General features: G+C 45.6%; 2 protein-coding genes across 4 annotated transcripts in view; one reads left to right on the top strand and one right to left on the bottom strand.

Annotated features, from left to right (window-relative positions):
- LOC137341779 (ADP-ribosylation factor 5) overlaps positions 1-7,640 on the bottom strand; it is a 56,261-nt gene extending 48,621 nt beyond the window's left edge. Inside the window, exon 1 of the mRNA XM_068005281.1 lies at positions 7,205-7,640. Within this exon, the coding sequence (XP_067861382.1) occupies positions 7,205-7,271 (67 nt within the window). The 5' untranslated portion in view covers positions 7,272-7,640. The remainder of the gene's footprint in view (positions 1-7,204) is intronic.
- Positions 7,551-21,064, top strand: part of gcc1 (GRIP and coiled-coil domain containing 1) — a 39,635-nt gene continuing 26,121 nt past the window's right edge. The window contains exon 1 of one of the 3 annotated variants that reach the window (XM_068005272.1): positions 7,551-7,671. The gene's annotated coding sequence lies outside the window, so the exon portion shown is untranslated. The other 2 variants (XM_068005274.1, XM_068005273.1) reach the window with 2 other exon arrangements.

Consider the following 21,064-nt stretch of genomic DNA (forward strand, 5'->3'; position numbering starts at 1 on the left):
GATGGGACTGGTTGGGCTTCCATTCAAGGAAAAAGCCCCTTTCCTTCGTCCAAATAAAAAGGAGTCACCATGGGAACCTGTATGGGTCCCAGCTATGCCTGCCTTTTCGTGGGATAGGTGGAATATTCCAGTCCTGCTCAACTCCCTGACCTCTTTTTCTGGTACACTAATGACTGTATCGGTGCCAGTTCCTGTTCTCGCCCTGAAGCAGAAAATTTCATCAACTTTTCACCCCTCCCTCACCTTCCACATGGTCCATTTCTGGGGACAGACTGTCCACCAATATCTATTATAAGCCCACCGACTCCCACAGCTACCTTGATTATACTTTCTTTCACCTCGCTTCCTATAACGGCTCTATTCCATTCTCCCAGTTTCTCGGTCTCATCTGTTCTGACAATGCCACCTTCTAAACCAGAGCTTCCGAAAAGTCTTCCTTTTTCCCTCAATCAAGGATTCCCCTCCACCACGTCCATCCCATTTCCCACACTTCCGCCCTCATCGCTTACCCTCCCTCCCAGAACCACGATAGGGTCCCCCTTGTCCTCATCTTCCACCCCACCAGCCTCCACATGAAATGGATCATCCTCCGCCATTTCCGTTTCATCCAGCACGATGCCACCAACAAACACATCTTCCCCTCCCCTTTCAGCATTCTGAAGGGTCCGTTCTCTCTACGACACCCTGGTCCACTCTTCCATCATCCCCAAAACCCGTTCCCCTTTCCCCAGCACCTTCCCAAGCAAGCACACAGGACCCCAAACACTCCTTCCAGGTGGAACAACGATTTACTTGTACTGCTCACAATACAGTCTCCTCTACATGGGTAGACCAAATGCATATTAGTTGATTGGTGATCGCTTTTCTGAACACCTCCGTTCAATTTACTCCTGGTCACTTACTACTTGAATTCTCCATCCCACTCCCACCTCAGCCTCCTACACTGTTCCAATGAAACTCGAGGAACAGCAACTCATTTTACCATTTGGCATTTTACAGCCTTTCAGCATTAACATTGAGTTTAATAACTTTAGAACTTAACCACTGCTCCCATTTTCTCGGACAGCAGGTGATGGTAATGGAGAGCAGCTGCACCACAGCCACTGGGAATGGAGGAGGTGTGGGCTGGTATTTGGGCTGGGGATCCCCTACGGGTACACAGTTGGTGGGGTGGGGCTGGTGCTTAGGGTGGGGATCCCTCTCCTCTTTGCCAGATTATCCATACTTCCCTCCTCCTCCTCTGCTATTTTTCTGTAACCATTTACACTTGATGTAGACCCATCTTTTGTCTCCATACTCGTCCCATTATCACCCCCTTTTGTCTTGCACCATCATCCTTTATGTCAATTTCACCCCCACCCTCCACCCGATCACAGACTTTTCCCTTTGTTTCCCCACCCACCACCCCACTCTTCCCTGGCTCTACACTTGTATCTTGAACATCTTCCAGTTCTGGTGAAAGGCCATCGACCTGAAACATTAACTGTTTGTTTCTCTCTCTCTCTCTCTCTCCAGATGTTGTAAACAATCTTACAACACCAGGTTATAGTCCAACAATTTTATTTGAAAATCACAAGCTTTCGGAGGCTTCCTCCTTCGTCAGGTGAATGTCAGGAAATCCTTGAACGTTTCGCATTTATATTCAGAGAACAATACCTGGTGATTACAGATAATCTTTCCAACTGCCCGTTGTCAAGGCAATCGAGGTGTTCAGACAGAGAGGTGTTACCTACAGGACCACCGAATATACAAACGGCCAGAACACAAAACAGACAGAGAGAGAGAGAGAGGGAGAAACATCCAAAAAGGAAGAGAAAGACAGAAAATGACCCGTTGAATTAAAGACAGATAACTTTTATTCGCTGGTGGGGTTACGTGTAGCGTGACATGAACCCAAGATCCCAGTTGAGGCCGTCCTCATGGGTGCGGAACTTGGCTATCAATTTCTGCTCGACGATTTTGCGTTGTCGTGTGTCTCGAAGGCCGCCTTGGAGTACGCTTACCCGAAGATCAGTGGCTGAATGTCCTTGACTGCTGAAGTGTTCCCCGACTGGGAGGGAACCCTCCTGTCTGGAGATTGTTGCGCGGTATCCGTTCATCCGTTGGCGCAGCGTCTGCATGGTCTCGCCAATGTACCATGCTCCGGGGCATCCTTTCCTGCAACGTATGAGGTAGACAACGTTGGCCGAGTCACAGGAGTATGAACCATGTACCTGGTGGGTGGTGTCCTCTCGTGTGATGGTGGTATCTGTGTCGATGATCTGGCATGTCTTCCAGAGGTTGCCGTGGCAGGGTTGTGTGGTGTCGTGGACGCTGTTCTCCTGAAAGCTGGGTAATTTGCTGCGAACGATGGTCTGTTTGAGGTTGGGTGGCTGTTTGAAGGTGAGTAGTGGAGGTGTGGGGATGGCCTTAGCGAGGTGTTCGTCGTCATCGATGACATGTTGAAGGCTGCGGAGAACATGGCGTAGTTTCTCCGCTCCGGGGAAGTACTGGACCACGAAGGGTACTCTGTTGGTTGCGTCCCGTGTTAGCCTTCTGAGGAGGTCTATGCGTTTTTTCGCTGTGGCCCGTCGGAACTGTCGATCGACGAGTCGAGCGTCATATCCCATTCTTACGAGGGCGTCTTTCAGCGTCTGTAGGTGTCCATCGCGTTCCTCCTCGTCTGAGCAGATCCTGTGTATTCGCAGGGCCTGTCCATAGGGGAAATGGACTACAGATGGTCCATAGGCTACAGATGTTGTCTGACCTGCTGAGTGTTTCCAACATTTTCTGTTTTTATTTCAGATTTCCAGCATCTGCAGGATTTTGCTTTTAATCATAGAATGGTTACAGCACAGGAGGCCATTCGGCCCACCGGCCCACCAAGCCCGTGCCGGCTTTTGTAAGAGAAATCCAGTTAGTCCCATTCCCCCGCTCTTTCCCTGTACCCTGCAAATTTTCCCTCTTCAAATATTTATCCAATTCCTTTTCGAAAGCCATGATTGAATCTGCTTCCACCACCCTTTCAGTGCATTCCAGATCATAATTACTTGCTGTGTAAAAAAGTTTTTCCTCATGTTGCCTTTGGTTCTTTTGCCAATTACCTTAAATTAGTGCCTTCTGGTTCTGGCAGATTGGTCAAAAAAGTAAAGGCCCATGGGATCCAAGTGAATGTGGCAAATTGGATCGAAAATTGGCTCATTGGCAGGAAGCAAAGGGTAATGGTCAACGGGTGTTTTTATGACTGGAAGGCTGTTTCCCGTGGGGTGCCACAGGGCTTGGTACTAGGTCCTTTGCTTTTTATGGTGTGCATTAACGATTTGGACTTAAACGTAGGGGGCATGATTAAGAAATTTGCAGACGACACAAAGATAGGCCGTGTGGTTGATAGTGAGGAGGAAAGCTGTAGACTGCAGGAAGATATCAAATCGACTGGTCAGATGGACAGAAAAGTGGCAAATGGAGTTCAATCCGGAGAAGTGTGAGGTGATGCATTTGGGGAGAGCAAACAAGGCAAGGGAGTACACAATAAATGAGAAGTGTAGAGGAAGTGAGGGACCTTGGAATGCATGTCCACAGATCCCTGAAGATAGCAGGAAAGGTAGATAAGGTGGTTAAGAAGGCATATGGAGTGCTTTCCTTTATTAGCCGAGGCATGGAATATAAAAGCAGGAACTGTATAAAACACTAGTTAGGCCACAGCTTGAGTACTGCGCACAGTTCTGGTCACCACGTTACAGGAAGGATGTAATAGCACTAGAGGGTGCAGAGGAGATTTACAAGGATGTTGCCAGGACTGGAGAATTTTAGCTATGATGACAGATTGGATAGGCTGGGGTTGTTTTCCTTGGAACAGAGGAGGCTGAGGGATTATTTGATTGGAAGTGTAAAAAATTATGAGGGTACTAAATAGAGTGGTTAGGGAGGACCTATTTCCCTTAGCGGAGGGGTCAATAACCAGGGGGCATAGATTTAAAGTGATTGGTAGAAGGATTAGAGTGGAAATGAGGAAAAACTTTTCACCCAGAGGGTGGTGGGGGTCTGGAACTCACTGCCTGAGAGGGTGGTAGAGGCAGAAACCCTCAACTCATTTTTTAAAAATACCTCGGTGTGCACCTGAAGAGCAGTGACCTGCAGGGCTACGGGCCAAATGTGGGAAAGCGGGATTAGTGGATGGCTCCTTTCTCAGCCGGCACGGACATGGGCCAAATGGCCTCCTTCTGTGCCGTAAATTTTCTACGTTTCGACCCTTCCACCAATGGGAACAGTTTCTCTTTATTTACTTTACCTAAACACGTTATGATTTTGAACACTTCTATCAAATCTACTCTCAATCTTCTCTGCTTTAAGGAGGACAACCCCAGCTTCTCCAGGCTATCCACATCCCTGGAACCATTCTAGTAAATCTCTTCTGCACCCTCTCTAAAGCCTTCACATCTTTCCTAAAGCGCAGTGCTCAGAATTGGACACAATACTCCAGTTGTGGCCGAAGCAGTGTTTAATAAAGGTTCATCATGACTTCCTTGCTTTTGTGCTTTATGCCTCTATTCATAAAGCCCAGGATCCCGTATGCTTTTTTAACAACTTTCGCAACCTGTCTTCCACTTTCAACGATTTTGGCACGTATAGCCCCAGGTCCCTATGTTCCTGCATCACCTTTAGAATTGTACCATTTAGTTTATTGGCTCTCCCCATTCTTCCTGACAAAATATATCACTTCGCATTTCTCTGGATTAAATTTAATTTGTCATGTGTCTGCCCGGTCCACTAGCCTGTCTATGTCCTCTTGAAGTCTATTCCTGTCCACCTCACTTCCAAGTTTTGTGTCATCTTCAAATTTTGAAATTGTGCCCTGTATGTCCAAGTCATTAATATATATTAAAAAAAGCAGCGGTCCTAGTACCAACCCGTGGGGAACACTGTACACCTTCCTCCAGTCTGAAAACCGTTCACCGCTACTCTCTGTTTCCTGTCACTTAGCCAATTTCGTATCCATGCTGCCACTGCCCCTTTTATTCCATGGGCTTCAATTTTGCTGACAAGCCTATTATGTGGCACTTTATCAAATGCCTTTTGAAAGTCCATATATACACATCAACCCTCTTTATTACCTCATCAAAAAACTCAATCAAGTTAGTTAAACACGATTTGCCTTTAACAAATCAGTGCTGGCTTTCCTTTATTAATCCACATTCGTCCAAGTGACTATTGATTTTGTCCCAGATTATCATTTCTAAAAGCACACCTACCACCGAGGTTAAACCAACTGGCCTGTGGTTTGAATAAGGGTGTAACATTTGCAATTCTCCAGTCCTCTGGCACCACCCCCATATCTAAGGAGGATTGGAAGATTATGGCCAGTACCTCTGCAATTTCCACCCTTACTTCCCTCAGCAACCTAGGATGCATCCCATCCGGACCAGGTGACTTATCTACTTTAAGCATAGCCAGCCTTTCTAGTACCACCTCGATCAATTTTCACCCCATCCAGTATCTCAACTACCTTCCCTTTTACTGTGACTTTGGCGGCATCTTCTTCCTTGGTGAAGACAGATGCAAAGTACTCATTTAGTACCTACCTCAGCCATGCCCTTTGCTTCCATGCGTTGATCTCCTTTCTGGTCCCCAATTGGCCCAATCCCTCCTCTTACTAACCATTTACTTTTTATATGCCTATAGAAGACTTCTGGATTCAGTTTTATGTTAGCTGCTAGTCTATTCTCATACTTGCTCTTTTTTTTTCCACTTTTCCTCTGTTCTTTCTATATTCAGCCTGGTTCTCACTTGTATTATCAACTTGTCATACGCCCCCTTTTTCTGCTTCATCTTACTCTCTATCTCTTTCGTCATCCAGGGAGCTCCGGCTTTGGTTGCCTTACCTTTCCTCCTCGTGGAAATGTAACCAGACTGTACCCGAACCATGTCCTCTTTAAACGCCGCCCATTATTTGATTACAGTTTTGCCTGCCAATCTTTGATTCCCATTTACCCAGGCTAGATCCGTTCTCAACCCACTGAAATTGGCCCTCCTCCAATTAAAAATGTTTTACTCCAGATTGCTCCTTGTCCTTTTCCATAACTAATCTAAACCTTATGATACTAATATCACTGTTCCCTAAACGTTCCCCCGCTGACACTTGCTCCACTTGACCCACCTCATTCCCCAGAACCAGATCCAGCAATGCCTTCTTCCTCGTTGGGCCAGAAACATAACGATCAAGAAAGTTCTCCTGAACGCACTTCAGAAATTCCTCCCCCTCTTTGCCCTTTACACTATTAATATATATCTCAGTCTATATTAGGATAGTTGAAGTCCCCCATTATCACTGCTCTATAGTTCTTGCACCTCTCTAATTCCCCTGCAAATTTGCTCCTCTATATCCTTCCCACTAGTTGGTGGCCTATAGTGTAATGGCATCCCTATTGTTTCTTAACTCTAACCAAATAGATTCTGTCCTTAACCCCTCAAGGAGATAATCTCTCTCCAGCATTGCAATATTCTCCTTACTCAATACTGCCACCCCTCCTTTTTTTTCCTTCCCTCTTGTTCCTAAACACTTTTGTGTTCAAGAATATTTAGTACCCAATCCTGCCTTTTGTTCAGCCAGGTCAAACACAATTTCCCTTTCATAAAACCATGTTGACTCTGTCTAATCATATTCTGATTTTCTAAGTGTCCCATTACCACATCCTTAATAACAAATACCTGCATTTTCACAACTACTGGTATCAAGCTTATAAAACATCAGATAGCCAGGTTGTGAAGAATAAAATATTAGAGCCTAATCTTCAGTTACTTCCAAGCCTTTATCTCAGAGATTCTTCCGATTCTTCCCTTCCTCCCTCCCTCTTCTCACCCCCCTCACTATTCATGCACCCCCTATATAAGTTCCCTCCTATAAATGGATACGAGAGTCCCCAATTGATACCCACCACTGAATACAATTAACACTAATTGATATAAATCACATGGATACAATTAACAATGCTAACTGGCCTGTAATTCCCTATTTTTTCTCTCTCTCTCTCTCTCCCTCCTTTCTTTAATACCAAGGTTACATTTTCTACCTTCCAATCTACTGGGTTGGTTCTAGCACCCAGAGAATTTTAGAAGATCAGAACCACTGCATCCACTATCTCTGCGGCCACCTCTTCCCGAACCCGAGGTTGTAGGAGTTATGCCTGGACCGGAGTCCCGGTTACATTGGATGTTGACCCAGACTCACCCATAAGGATCCGCATCTGTTGCTTCCCGAAGAGTCTGTTCAGTAGGGCTGAGATGGCTATGCCCATGGTTCCGGGCGGCGCCTGGCGGCTGGCGGCTGGGTTTCGGAGCCGGGATTGGGGATTCGGGCCGGGTTTCGGGCTCGAGCAGCCGGCAGCGACTGGAACTCGCACGGTGAAGACGCTGCTGATGACGCAATTCGGCCAACGCGGAAGAAATGACGTAAGGAGCGAGTGTAAATTATTCAGTTATAAGCGAATCCCCAGCCCGGATACCGCTTCCGGGCGGTTCGAGCAATTAGGGCTTTTTTTTAAACAGAATTATAGACTGGTGTTAGTGCCGTGACCGTTTAGCCTCAGTGTAGTAACCTTTCACCCTTAGCGTTGCTGACCTTCCCAAGATGGCGCCTTCTGTGTTCCATTGGCGACGTCAGCGAAAGTTTCGCGGCGGTTCGGCCTAGGACTGAAGGTAGGGATCAAGGCCAGAGCGTGGAGCTGACCCGGTGACAAATGGGACGTGTGTGTTTGTGGGTGGAGAGGCTGTTCGGTGAGGAGAGGAAAGGGGGGCGGGCCGTTGGGAGGCAGGAGGTTGTGGGTTGAAGTCCACTGGGGGAGGGCTGCACCGTCGGAGGGTCGGTACTGAGGGAGGGCTGCACCGTCGGAGGGTCGGTACTGAGGGAGGGCTGCACCGTCGGAGGGTCGGTACTGAGGGAGGGCTGCACCGTCGGAGGGTCGGTACTGAGGGAGGGCTGCACCGTCGGAGGTACCGTCTTTTGGATGTGACATTAAACGGAGCCCCCTCTGCCCTCTCAGGTGGGTGTAAAAGATCCTGTGGCACTATTCAAATTAGAGATGGGGAGTCCTCCCTGATGTCTTGGGCCAATGTTTATCCCTCAACCAATATTACTAAAACAGATTATCTGGTCATTATTTCATTGCTGTTTGTGGGACCTTGCTGAACACAAATTGTTTCCTACATTACAACAACGACTACACTTCAAAAGTACCCCTGGTTGTAAAATGCTTTGGGACATCCTGAGGTTGTGAAAAGTGATATATAAATGGGAGTTCTTCTTTCTTAAACATAGTAAACCATTGCAAGCCACTTCATAGGAGCGTAATCAGACAAAAACACCAAGCCAAGGAAGGAGATATTAGGTCAGGTTGGTCAAAGAGGTTGGTTTTAAGGAGGTACCTAGAGGAGGGGATTCCAGAGCTTAGGCCACAGTTGGAGGAATGTGGAGTTCTTGGAGGGTTGTAGGGCTAGAGGAGGTTACAGAGATAGGGAGGGGTGAGGCCATGGAGAGATTTGAATATAAGGATGAGAATTTTAAAATCAAAGCGTTGCCAGGAGCCACTGTAGGTCAGCAAGTACAAGAGTGATGGGTGAACAGGACCTGGTACGAGTTAGGATACAGGCAGAGGGTTTATGATGAGCTCAGGTTTACGGAGAGTGCAAGGTGGGAGACAGGCCAGGAGAGCATCGGAATAGTCAAGTCTAGAGGTAACAAAGGCATAGATGAGAGTTTCAGCAACAGATAAGCTGAGGCAGGGGCAGAGATGGGCAATGTTGGCGATGGGGAAAGCCAGCACTGATTTGTTAAAGGCAAATTGTGTTTAACTAACTTGTTTGAGTTTTTTGATGAGGTAACAGTGAGGGTTGATGTTGTGTATATGGACTTTCTAAAGGTGTTTGATAAAGTGCCACATAATAGGCTTGTCAGCAAAATTGAAGCCCATGGAATAAAAGGGGCAGTGGCAGCATGGATACGAAATTGGCTAAGTGACAGGAAACAGAGAGTAGCAGTGAACGGTTGTTTTTCAGACCGGAGGAAGGTGTACAGTGGTGTTCCCCAGGGGTCAGTACTAGGACCGCTGCTTTTTTTGGTTGCCACACCGATGTAACTTGAGTTTCCCTGTGTCCATTCCAGAATGTCCGTTCACTTTGTGAACAAGGCCCTTGCTATCCGTGAGCTTATTGTGGCCATGATGGAAACCTAGCTGAAGGATAATGACACCTTCTCCTCCCCACCCCCCACCAACCCTAACTAAGCCTGGCTACGTCTTCCACCACTTGCCCCACCCAGACACCGCGGTGGCGGTGTGGCCCTTATCACCAAATTACACCTTGATCTGTCCACTTACTCCTCTGGCATCTTCTCCTGCCTCTTCCTTTGAGCATTTCACCTTGTTCCACCACTCTCACCTCTCTCAAATCCTTGTTTTCTACCGCCCACCCAAGTACCACGCCAAGTTTCTCACTGATTTAACCATTCATCGTCAGATCTGGCTGGACCACGTCAAGCACTATCGGGACCTGCTCTCCTCTGCCAAAACTGCTCACAATTCCAGGATCATCCTAGAATGCAAAGATAACCCCCGGCTTCTCTTCACTCAAACCGTCTTCTTAAACCCCTCTCCCCTGCTTCCTCCACCCTCGCCTCCAACAAGTGCAAGGAGCTCAAGGACTTCTTTGTCACTAAGATTGCCTCTCCCTTCTCCTAGACCACCAAATCACACTGCCCCTAAGGTTCCCCCCTGCCCTAGCCCTGAACTCACATTTTTCTCTAGTTTCTCTCCTATCTTCCATCATGCCCTCTCCAAGTTCATCTTGTCCATGAGACCCACTTCCTGCTCCCTCGACCCTATTCCCACCAAATTGCTGACCACTCAACTTCCCTTCCTGGTCCCACGTTAGCTGATATTAATGGTTTCCTCTCCTCAGGTATTGATCCCCTCCCAATCAAATCTGCCATCATCACCCCTTTCCTTGGAAAAATCTATCATTGACCCCTCTTTGCAAACTACCACCTCATCTCCAACCTCCCTTTCCTCTCAAGTCCTTGAACGTGTTATCACCTTCCAAATCCATGCCCATCTTTCCCGCAACTCCATATTTGAATCCCTCCAATCAGGTTTCCGCCCCTGCCACAGTACTGAAACGGCCCTTATCAAAGTCACAAATGACATCCTATGTAACTGTGACCGTGGTAAACTATCCCTCCTCATCCTTCTTGACCTGTCTGTAGCCTTTGACAGAATAGACTGCGCCATCCTTCTCCAACGCCTCTCCTCTGTTGCCTCTCCGTCATCCAGCTGGGTGGGACTGCCCTCCCCGGTTCCATTCTTATCTGTCCATTCGTAGCCAGAGAATCACCTGCAATGGTTTCTCAATGGATGTAATATATTTGGATTTTCAAAAGGCATGTGATAAGGTGCCAGACAATAGGTTGTTACACAAAATTAGGGTTCAGTGGATTGGGGGTAATATATTAGCATGGATTGAGGATTGGTTAACGGACAGAAAACAGAGTAGGAATAAACTGGTCATTTTCGGTTGGCAGGTTGTAACTAGTGGGGTATCACAAGGATCAGTGCTTGGGCCTCAGCTATTTACAATCTATATTAAGGACTTAGATGAGGGGACCGATTGTAATGTATCAAAGTCTGCTGATGATGCAAAGCTAGGTGGGGAAAGTAAACTGAGGAGGATGCAAAGAGGTTGCAAAGGGTTATAGATAAGTGAGTGCGCAAGAAGGTGGCAGATGGAGTATAATGTGGGGAAATGTGAGGTTATCCACTTTGGTAGGAAGAATAAAAAAGCAGAATTTTTTTTTAAAGGTGAGAGACTAAGAAATGTTGATAGTCAGGGATTTGAGTGTCCTTGTACACGCAACACAGAAAGTTAACATGCAGGTACAGCAAGCAATTAGGAAGGCAAATGGTATGTTAGCCTTTATTGCATGGGGGTTGCAGTATAAGAGTAAGGAGGTCTTGCTGCAATTATATAGGGCTCTGGTGAGACCACACCTGGAGTACTGTGTACAGTTTTTGTCTCCTTACCCAAGGAAGGATATATTTTTTATTCGTTCATGGGATGTGGGCGTTGCTGGCGAGGCCGGCATTTATTGCCCATCCCTAATTGCCCTTGAGAAAGTGGTGGTGAGCTGCCGCCTTGAACCGCTGCAGTTCGTGTAGTGACGGTTCTCCCACAGTGCTGTTAGGAAGGGAGTTCCAGGATTTTGACCCAGCGACGATGAAGGAACGGCGATATATTTCCAAGTCGGGATGGTGTGTGACTTGGAGGGGAACGTGCAGGTGGTGTTGTTCCCATGTGCCTGCTGCTCTTGTCCTTCTAGGTGGTAGAGGTCGCGGGGTTGGGAGGTGCTGTCGAAGAAGCCTTAGCAAGTTGCTGCAGTGCATCCTGTGGATGGTACACATTGCAGCCACAGTGCGTCGGTGGTGAAGGGAGTGAATGTTTAGGGTGGTGGATGGGGTGCCAATCAAGCGGGCTGCTTTGTCCTGGATGGTGTCGAGCATCTTGAGTGTTGGAGCTGCACTCATCCAGGCAAGTGGAGAGTATTCCATCACACTCCTGACTTGTGCCTTGTAGATGGTGGAAAGGCTTTGGGGAGTCAGGAGGTGGGGATTCGGCGATGGCTCGTGCTCGTTCTCGTTCGTTCGCGCGCGATCTCGTTCGCGCGCGCGCGCGCGTTCTCGTTCGTTCGCGCGCGCGCGCTCTCGTTCCCCTTCCACCTCTATAACATCCCATCTCTGCCCTGCCTCAGCTCATCTGCTGCTGAAAACCTCATCCATGCCTTTGTTACCTCTAGACTTGACTATTCCAATGTTCTCCTGGCCAGACTTCCATCTTCCACCCTTCAATAACTTGAGCTCATCCAAAACTCTGCTGCTGCCCGTATCCTAACTCGCACCAAGTCCCCTTCACCCATCACCTCTGCTCGCTGACCTATGTTGGCTCTCAGTATGGCAACCTCTTGATTTTTAAAATTCTCATCCTTCTTTTCAAATCTGTCCATGGCCTTGCCCCTCCCTATCTCTGTGACTCTGTGACGAACCGGACAGTCTGCACCTGGGCAGGGCCGGGACCGCTGTCCTAGGGGGAGTGTTTGCTAGTGCTGTTGGGGAGGGTTTAAATTAAAGTGGCAGGGGGTTGGGAACCTGAGCAGGGAGACAGAGGAAAGCGTGTCAGGAAGGGACAGAAAGTATGGAGTAAAAGGTAAAGTGTTAAAGGAAAAAGCAGGAACGAAGTGTCACAAAACAGATTTGAAAGTTCTTTATCTGAATGCACTTAGCATTCGTAACAAAATGGACGAGTTAACGGCACAAATAACTACGTATGGGTATGATCTTGTGGCCGTGACAGAAACATGGCTGCAGGGTGACAACGACTGGGAATTAAATATGCCAGGGTATTTAACAATCAGGAAGGACAGGCAGGGAGGTGGGGTGGCTATGTTAATAAAGGAAGCAATCACTAATACAGAGAAATGATATTGGGACAAAGGATCAGGATAATGGAACAGTTTGGGTAGAGATAAGGAATAATAAGGGGAAAAAAACACTTGTGGGCGTAGTATATAGGCCTCCTAATAGTTGCAACTCTGCTGGAAGAAGTATTAATCAGGAAATAGTCGGGGCATGTAATAAGGGAACAGCTATAATTATGGGGGATTTTAACTATCATATTAACTGGACAAATCAAATTGGGCAGGGCAGCCTTGAGGAAGAGTTTATTGAGTGTATTAGGGATGGATTTCTTGAGCAGTATGTAACTGATCCTACAAGGGGGCAAGCAACCTTGGACCTGGTCCTGTGTAATGAGCCAGGATTAATTAATAATGTCCTAGTTAAGGAGATCCCCTTGGAATGAGTGACCATAACATGGTTACATTCCATATCCAATTAGAGGGTGAGAAGGTTGGTTCTCAAACAAGCGTACTGAGCTTGAATAAAGGAGACTATGATGGTATGAGAGCAGAATTGATTAAAGTGGACTGGGAAAATAGATTAAAGGGTAAGACGGTACATGAGCAGTGGTGTTCATTTAAGGAGTTATTTTACAACTTGCAAAAAAAATATATTCCACAGAGGAAAGAAGGGTGTAAAAGAAATGACAGCCATCCGTGGCTAAGTAAAGAAATTAAGGATAGTATCCAACTAAAAACAAGGACATATAAGGTAGCCAAACTTAGTGGGAGGATAGAAGATTGGGAAGTCTTCAAAAGACAGCAAAAAGTAACGAAAGGATTGATTAAGAAAGGGAAGATAGATTATGAAAATAAATTAGCAAAAAATATAAAAACAGATAGCAAGAGTTTCTATAGTTATATAAAAAGAAAAAGGGTGGCTAAGGCAAACGTAGGTCCCTTAGAGGATGAGACCGGAAAATTAATGGTGGGAAACATGGAGATAGCAAAAATGCTGAACAAATATTTTGTTTGTCTTTACGGTAGAGGACACTAAGAATATCCCAACAGTGGACAAACGGGGGGCTCTCGGGGGGGAGGAGCTAAATACGATTAAAATCACTAAGGAATTGGTACTCAGTAAAATAATGGGACTCAAGGCGGATAAATCCCCTGGACCTGATGGCTTCCATCCTAGGGTCTTGAGGGAAGTGGCAGTAGGGATTGTGGATGCTTTGGTAATAATTTTCCAAAATTCTCTGGACTCAGCAAAGGTCCCGGCAGATTGGAAAACTGCTAATATAACAGCCTTATTTAAAAAGGGTAGTAGGCAGAAGGCTGGAAATTATAGACCAGTTAGCCTAACATCTGTGGTGGGTAAAATTTTGGAGTCTATTATTAAGAAGACAGTAATGGAACATTTAGATAAACATAATTTAATAGGACAAAGTCAGCATGGCTTTATGAAGGGGAAGTCATGTCTGACAAATTTGCTTGAGTTCTTTGAGGACATAACATACAGGGTGGATAAAGGGGAACCAGTGGACGTAGTGTATTTAGACTTCCAGAAGGCATTCGACAAGGTGCCACATAAAAGATTATTGCTCAAGATAAAGAATCACTGGATTGGGGGTAATATTCTGGCATGGGTGGAGGATTGGTTATCTAACAGGAAGCAGAGAGTTGGGATAAATGGTTCATTCTCAGACTGGCAACCAGTAGCCAGTGGTGTTCCGCAGGGGTCGGTGCTGGGTCCCCAACTCTTTACAATCTATATTAACGATTTGGAGGAGGGGGCCGAGTGTAACATATCAAAGTTTGCGGATGATACAAAGATGGGAGGGAAAGTGGAGAGTGCGGAGGACATAAAAAACCTACAGGCGGATATAGACAGGCTGGGTGAGTGGGCGGAGATTTGGCAGATGCAATACAATATTGGAAAATGTGAGGTTATTCACTTTGGCAGGAAAAATCAGAGAGCAAGTTATTATGTTAATGGCGAGAAACTGGAAAGTACTGCAGTACAAAGGAATCTGGGAGTCCTAGTGCAAGAAAATCAAAAAGTTAGTATGCAGGTGCAGCAGGTGATCAAGAAGGCCAACGGAATGTTGGCTTTTATTGCTAGGGGGATAGAATATAAAAACAGGGAGGTATTGCTGCAGTTATATAAGGTATTGGTGAGACCGCACCTGGAATACGGCATACAGTTTTGGTGTCCATACTTAAGAAAAGACATACTTGCTCTCGAGGCAGTACAAAGAAGGTTCACTCGGCTAATCCCGGGGATGAGGGGGTGGACATGTGAGGAGAGGTTGAGTAGATTGGGACTCTACTCATTGGAGTTCAGAAGAATGAGAGGCGATCTTATTGAAACATAAGATTGTGAGGGGGCTTGATCGGGTGGATGCGGTAAGGATGTTCTCAAGGATGGGTGAAACTAGAACTAGGGGGCATAATCTTTGAATAAGGGGCTGCTCTTTCAAAACTGAGATGAGGAGAAACTTCTTCACTCAGAGGGTAGTAGGTCTGTGGAATTTGCTGCCCCAGGAAGCTGTGGAAACTACATCATTAAATAAATTTAAAACAGAAATAGACAGTTTCCTAGAAGTAAAGGGAATTAGGGGTTACGGGGAGCGAGCAGGAAATTGGACATGAAGCTGAGTTCGGATCGGTCAAGGCCCTGTGGGTGGCGGAGTGGGCCCAGGGGCTGAGTGGCCGGGTCCTGCTCCTACTTCTTGTGTTCTTTAGATTTGAGGTTAGGATCAGATCAGCCATGATCTTATTGAATGGCGGAGCAGGCTCGAGGGGCCGATTGGCCTACTCCTGCTCCTATTTCTTATGTTCTTAAATAGCCACATGGGAATATGATGAAGTGGCAATAACGGAGACCTGGTTCAGAAAAGGGCAGGATTGGGTACTAAATATTCCTGGATACAAAGTGTTCAGGAAAGATAGGGAAGGAAAAGGAGGAGGGGAGGTGGCAGTATTGATTAAGCAAAATATCTCAATCCTGGAGAGAGAGGATCTCCTTGAGGCGTCAAGGACAGAATCTATTTGGTTAGAGTTAAGAAACAATAGAGGTGCCATTACACTACTAGGTATATTCTATAGGCCACCAACTAGTGGGAAGGATGGCGAAGAGCGAATTTGCAGGGGAATAACACGAGGTGCAAGAACTATAGAGCAGTGATAATGAGGGACTTCAACTATCCTAAAATAGACTGGGATAGTAATAGTGTAAAAGGCAAAGAGGGGGAGGAATTTCTGAAGTATGTTCAGGAGAACTTTCTTGATCGGTGTTTCCTTGCAATGAGGAAGGAAGCATTGCTGGATCTGGTTTTGGGGAATGAGGTGGGTGAAGTGGAGCAAGAGTCAGCGGGGGAACAGTGATCACAATATCATAAGGTTTAGATTAGTTATGGAAAAGGACAAGGAGCAATCTCGAGTAAAAATACTTAATTGGAGGAGGGCCAATTTCATTGTGTTGAGAATGGATCTGGCACGGGTAAATTGGAATCAAAGATTGGCAGGTAAAACTGTAATCGAACAATGGGCAGCCTTTAAAGAGGAGATGGTTCGGGTACAGTCTAGGTACGTTCCCATGCGGGAGAAAGGTAGGGCAACCAAAGCCAGAGCTCCCTAGATGACGAAAGAGATAGAGTACGATGAAGCAGAAAAAGGGGGCGTATGACATGACAGGTTGATAATACAAGTGAGAACCAGGCTGAATATAGAAAGTACAGAGGAAAAGTGATAAAGGAAACAAGAGGGGCAAAGAGGGAGTATGAGAATCGACTGGCGGCTAACATAAAAGGGAGTCCAGATATCTTTTACAGACAGATAAATAGTAAATGGGTAGTAAGAGGAGGGATGGGGCTGATTAGGGACCAAAAAGGAGATCTGCGCATGGAAGCAGAGGGCATGGCTGAGGTACTGAATGAGTACTTTGCATCTATCTCTACCAAGGAAGAAGATGCTGTCAAAGTCACAGTAAAAGGGGAGGTAGCTGAGATACTGGATGGGGTGAAAATTGATAAAGGGGAGGTACTAAAAAGGCTGGCTATGCTTAAAGTAGATAAGTCACCCAGTCCAGATGGGATGCATCCTAGGTTGCTGAGGGAAGTAAGGGTGGAAATTGCAGAGGTGCTGGCCATAATCTTCTAATCCCTCTTAGATATGGGGGTAGTGCCAGAGGACTGGAGAATTGCAAATGTTACACCCTTGTTCAAAAAAGGGTGCAAGGATAACACTGGCAACCACAGGCCAGTTGGTTTAACCTCGGTGGTAGGTATGCTTTTAGAAATGATAATCCGGGACAAAATCAATAGCCACTTGGACGAGTGTGGATTAATAAAGGAAAGCCAGCACGGATTTGTTAAAGGCAAATCGTGTTTAACGAACTTGATTGAGTTTTTTGATGAGGTAACAAAGAGGGTTGATGAGGGCAATGCGGTTGATGTGTATATGGACTTCCAAAAGGCATTTGATAAAAGTGCCACATAATAGGCTTGTCAGCAAAATTGAAGCCCATGGAATAAAAGGGGCAGTGGCAGCATGGATACGAAATTGGCTAATTGACAGGAAACAGAGAATAGCGGTGAATTTTTCGGGCTGGAGGTAGGTATACAGTGATGCTCCCTAGGGGTCGGTGCTGGGACCACTGCTTTTCTTGATATATATTAATGACTTGGACTTGGGTGTACAGGGGCACAATTTCAAAATTTACAGAAGACGCAAAACTTGGAAGGGTAGCAAACAGTGAGGAGGATAGTAATAGTCTTCAAGAGGATATAGACACGCTGGTGGCGTGGCCGAGCACATGGCAGAAAAATTTAACATAGAGAAATGTGAAATTATACATTTCGGTCGGAAGAATGAGGAAAGGCAATATAAACTGGAGGGCACAATTCTAAAAGGGGTACAGGAAAAGAGAGATCTGGGGGTATATTTGCACAAATCGTTGAAGGTGGCAGGGCAGGTTGAGAAAGCTGTTTTTAAAAAAAAAGCATACGGGATCCTGGGCTTTATAAATAGGCATAAGAGTACAAAAGTATGGAAGTCATGATGAACCTTTATAAAACACTGGTTCGGCCACAACTGGAGTATCGTGTCCAGTTCTGGGCACCGCACTTTAGGAAAGATGTGAAGGCCTTAGAGAGGGTGCAGAAGAGATTCACTAGAATACTTCCAGGGATGTTACATAAGGTTAAATCTCATGGGATCCAAGGTGAGGTAGCCAATTGGATACAAAATTGGCTTGACGACAGAAGACAGAGGGTGGTTGTAGAGGGTTGTTTTTCAAACTGGAGGCCTGTGTCCAGCGGTGTGCCTCAGGGATCGGTGCTGGGTCCGCTGTTATTTGTTATTTATATTAATGATTTGGATAAGAATTTAGGAGGCATGGTTAGTAAGTTTGCAGATGACACCAAGATTGGTGGCATTGTGGACAGTGAAGAAGGTTATCTAGGATTGCAGCGGGACCTTGATAAATTGGGCCAGTGGGCCGATGAATGGCAGATGGAGTTTAATTTAGATAAATGTGAGGTAATGCATTTGGGGAGGGCAAACAAGGCAAGGGAATACACAATAAATGGAAGGATACTGAGAGGTTAGAGACACAAAGGGACCTTGGCGTGCATGTCCACAGATCCCTGAAGGTAGCAGGACAGGTAGATAAGGTGCTTTAAAAAGACATACGGGATACTTTCCTTTATTAGCCGAGGCACAGAATATGAGAGCAGGGAGGTTATGCTAGAACTGTATTAAAACATTGGTTAGGCCACAGCTTTAGTACTGCATACAGTTCTGGTCACCACATTACAGGAAAGATGTGATTGCACTAGAGAGGGTACAGAGGAGATTTACGAGGATGTTGCCAGGGCTGGAGAATTTTAGCCATGAGAAAACATTGGATAGGCTGGGGGGTTTTTTTGGAATGAAGGAGGCTAAGGGGAGATTTAATTGAGGTACATAAAATTATGACTGGACTGGATAGGGAGGACCTATTTCCCTTAGCAGAGGGGTCAGTGACCAGGGCGCATAAATTTAAGGTAATTGGTAGAAGGATTAGAGGGGAGCTGAGGAGAAATCCTTTCACCCAGAGGGTGGTGGGGGTCTGGAACTCACTGCCTGAAAGGGTGGTAGAGGCAGAAACCCTCAACTCATTTTAAAAAGTACTTGAACGTGCACTTGAAGTGCCGTAACCTACAGGGCTACGGACCAAGTGCTAGAAAATGGGACATAGACAGGCTGGTGGATCGGGCATACACATGGCTGGTGAAATTTAACGCATGTGAAATTTAACGCAGAGATGTGTGAAGTGATACGTTTTGGCAGGAAGAACGAGGAGAGGCAATATAAACTAAATGTTACAATTCTAAAAGGGGGGCAGGAACAGAGAGACCTGGGGGTATAGATGTACAAATCTTTGAAGGCGACAGGACAGGTTGAGAAAGCGGTTAAAAAAGTATATGGGATCCTGAGCTTTATAAATAGAGGCATAGTGTACAAAAGCAAGGAAGTTATGTTGAAACTTTATAAAACGCTGGTTTGGCCGTAACTGGAGTATTGTGACCATTTCTGGGCACTGCACTTTAGAAAGGATGTGAAAGCCTTAGGGTGCAGAAAAGATTTACTAGACTGGTTCCAGGGATAAAGGACTTCAGTTATGTGGAGAAGCTGAGGTTGTCCTCCTTAGAGTGGAGAAAGTAGAGAGTAGATTTGATAGAAGTGTTCAAAATCATGACAGGTTTAGATAAAGTAAATAAAGAGAAACTGTTCCCATTGGCGGAAGGGTCGAGAACCAGAAGACACAAATTTAAGGTGATTGGCAAAAGAACCAAAGACGACATGAGGAAAAACTTTTTATGCAGCGAGTGGTTATGATCTGGAATATGCTGCCTGAAAGGGTGGTGGATGCAGATTCAATCGTGGCTTTCAAAAAGGAATTGGATAAATATTTATTTGAAGAGAGAAAATTTGCACGGATACGGGGAAAGAGCAGGGAAATGGGACTAACTGGATTGCTCTTACAAAGAGCCGGCACTGGCTCGATGGGCTGAATTGCCTCCTTCTGTGCTGTAAAGATTCTATGATTCTATTCTCGTGTCAAATTTTGTTTAAAAAGCACCATGGGATGTTTTACTATGTTAAAGGCGCTATAATAAATGCAAGTTGTTGTTGTCTATCTCCTTTCCACAGTTGAGTCCGTAGTATACTTCTAATAGAGTAACAGTTCCTTTCATATTCCTTAACGCTAACTAAATAGATTGATCTTTTCTACCATCCCCTGCACCATCCCTGTGTTCTAGTGCAGTAATGGCATCTGACTAATGCTGCTCTCCTTTCTCCCTTTTTCCTATTGTATCCCTCCTGAATATTTTGCAACCAAGAATTCTGAGCTCCCAGTCCTGCCCTAGCCTGAGCTATATCACTATTAGTGCGATTATATCATACTCTCCTGTACAAATTCGAGTCTGCTGCAGGTATCTACTCTGGTTTCATGGTATCAGTCACTCCTTTAAGCAGTCTGGTTGCTTTTAAAGGAAGCTGTCTCCCATTGCCCTGTATCTGCTGGCGTGGATTGTCAAAGTGAACCTCTTATGATCTGGATCTGATCTCTCTTAAGCATGTGTACTCCTTTAATTTCTCCAAAGGCAGGCTGAGATAACACTAAGTGTTGCTTGGTATGATTTGTAAGCTACTTATTCCACAGTTAGTAAAACATACAGAGCACTGAATATGATGAAAGCCACTTGGTATAATTAGTCGGACTTTTGTTTTGTGTAGCGTTACAAAAATAATGAACGTGCATTCACTGGTCCATTGAAGAAAGATTAAGGGGTGAAATTGGACTTTAGCAGTCAATGGAAAAGGAAATCAGGCAGGGTGTAACACAGCCGGATGATTCTCTATCGCTCATTTCGCACTACCGCCGAAGACCAAATTCACTCCCACGTTTTTTCTGTAATCTGTCCTGCCAACAGTGCAGAGGTTATTTCTCCCTCACTGATTTTTTTGTTGCTTTCCTGACTGACTTCTGCTATCTGAATTGATTTCTTAAAAAGCTTCTCTCTCCTGACCCACAGAGATGAAAAGAGTTTGTCAAATTGTCAAAGGAACAGAGACACCTGGGGGTATATGTGCACAAATCTTTGAGAAAGCGGTTAAAAAAGCATATGGGATCATGGGCTTTATAAATAGAACCATAAGAGTACAAAAGCAAGGAAGTTATGTTGAACCATTAGCAAACACTAGTTCGGCCACAACTGGTGTATTGTGTCCAATTCTGGGCACTGCACTTTAGGAAGGACGTGAAGGCCTTAGAGAGGGTGCAGAAAAGATTTACTAGAATGGTTCCAGGGATGAGGGACTTCAGTTATGTGGATAGGCTAGAGAAGCTGGGGTTGTTCTCCTTAGAGCAGAGAAGGTTAAGAGGAGATTTGATAGAAGTGTTCAAAATCATGAGGGGTTTAGAAAGTAAATAAAGAGAAATTGTTCCCATTGGCGGAAGGGTCGAGAACCAAAGGACACAGATTTAAGTTGCTGCAAAAGAACCAAAGGCAACATGAGGAAAAACTTTGTTATACAGCGAGTAGTTATGATCTGGAATCCGCTGCCTGAAAGGGTGGTGGAAGCAGATTCAATCGTGGC

This window comes from Heptranchias perlo, chromosome 24 (genome assembly GCF_035084215.1).
Source record: "Heptranchias perlo isolate sHepPer1 chromosome 24, sHepPer1.hap1, whole genome shotgun sequence".
In the NCBI taxonomy this organism is placed as follows: domain Eukaryota; kingdom Metazoa; phylum Chordata; class Chondrichthyes; order Hexanchiformes; family Hexanchidae; genus Heptranchias; species Heptranchias perlo.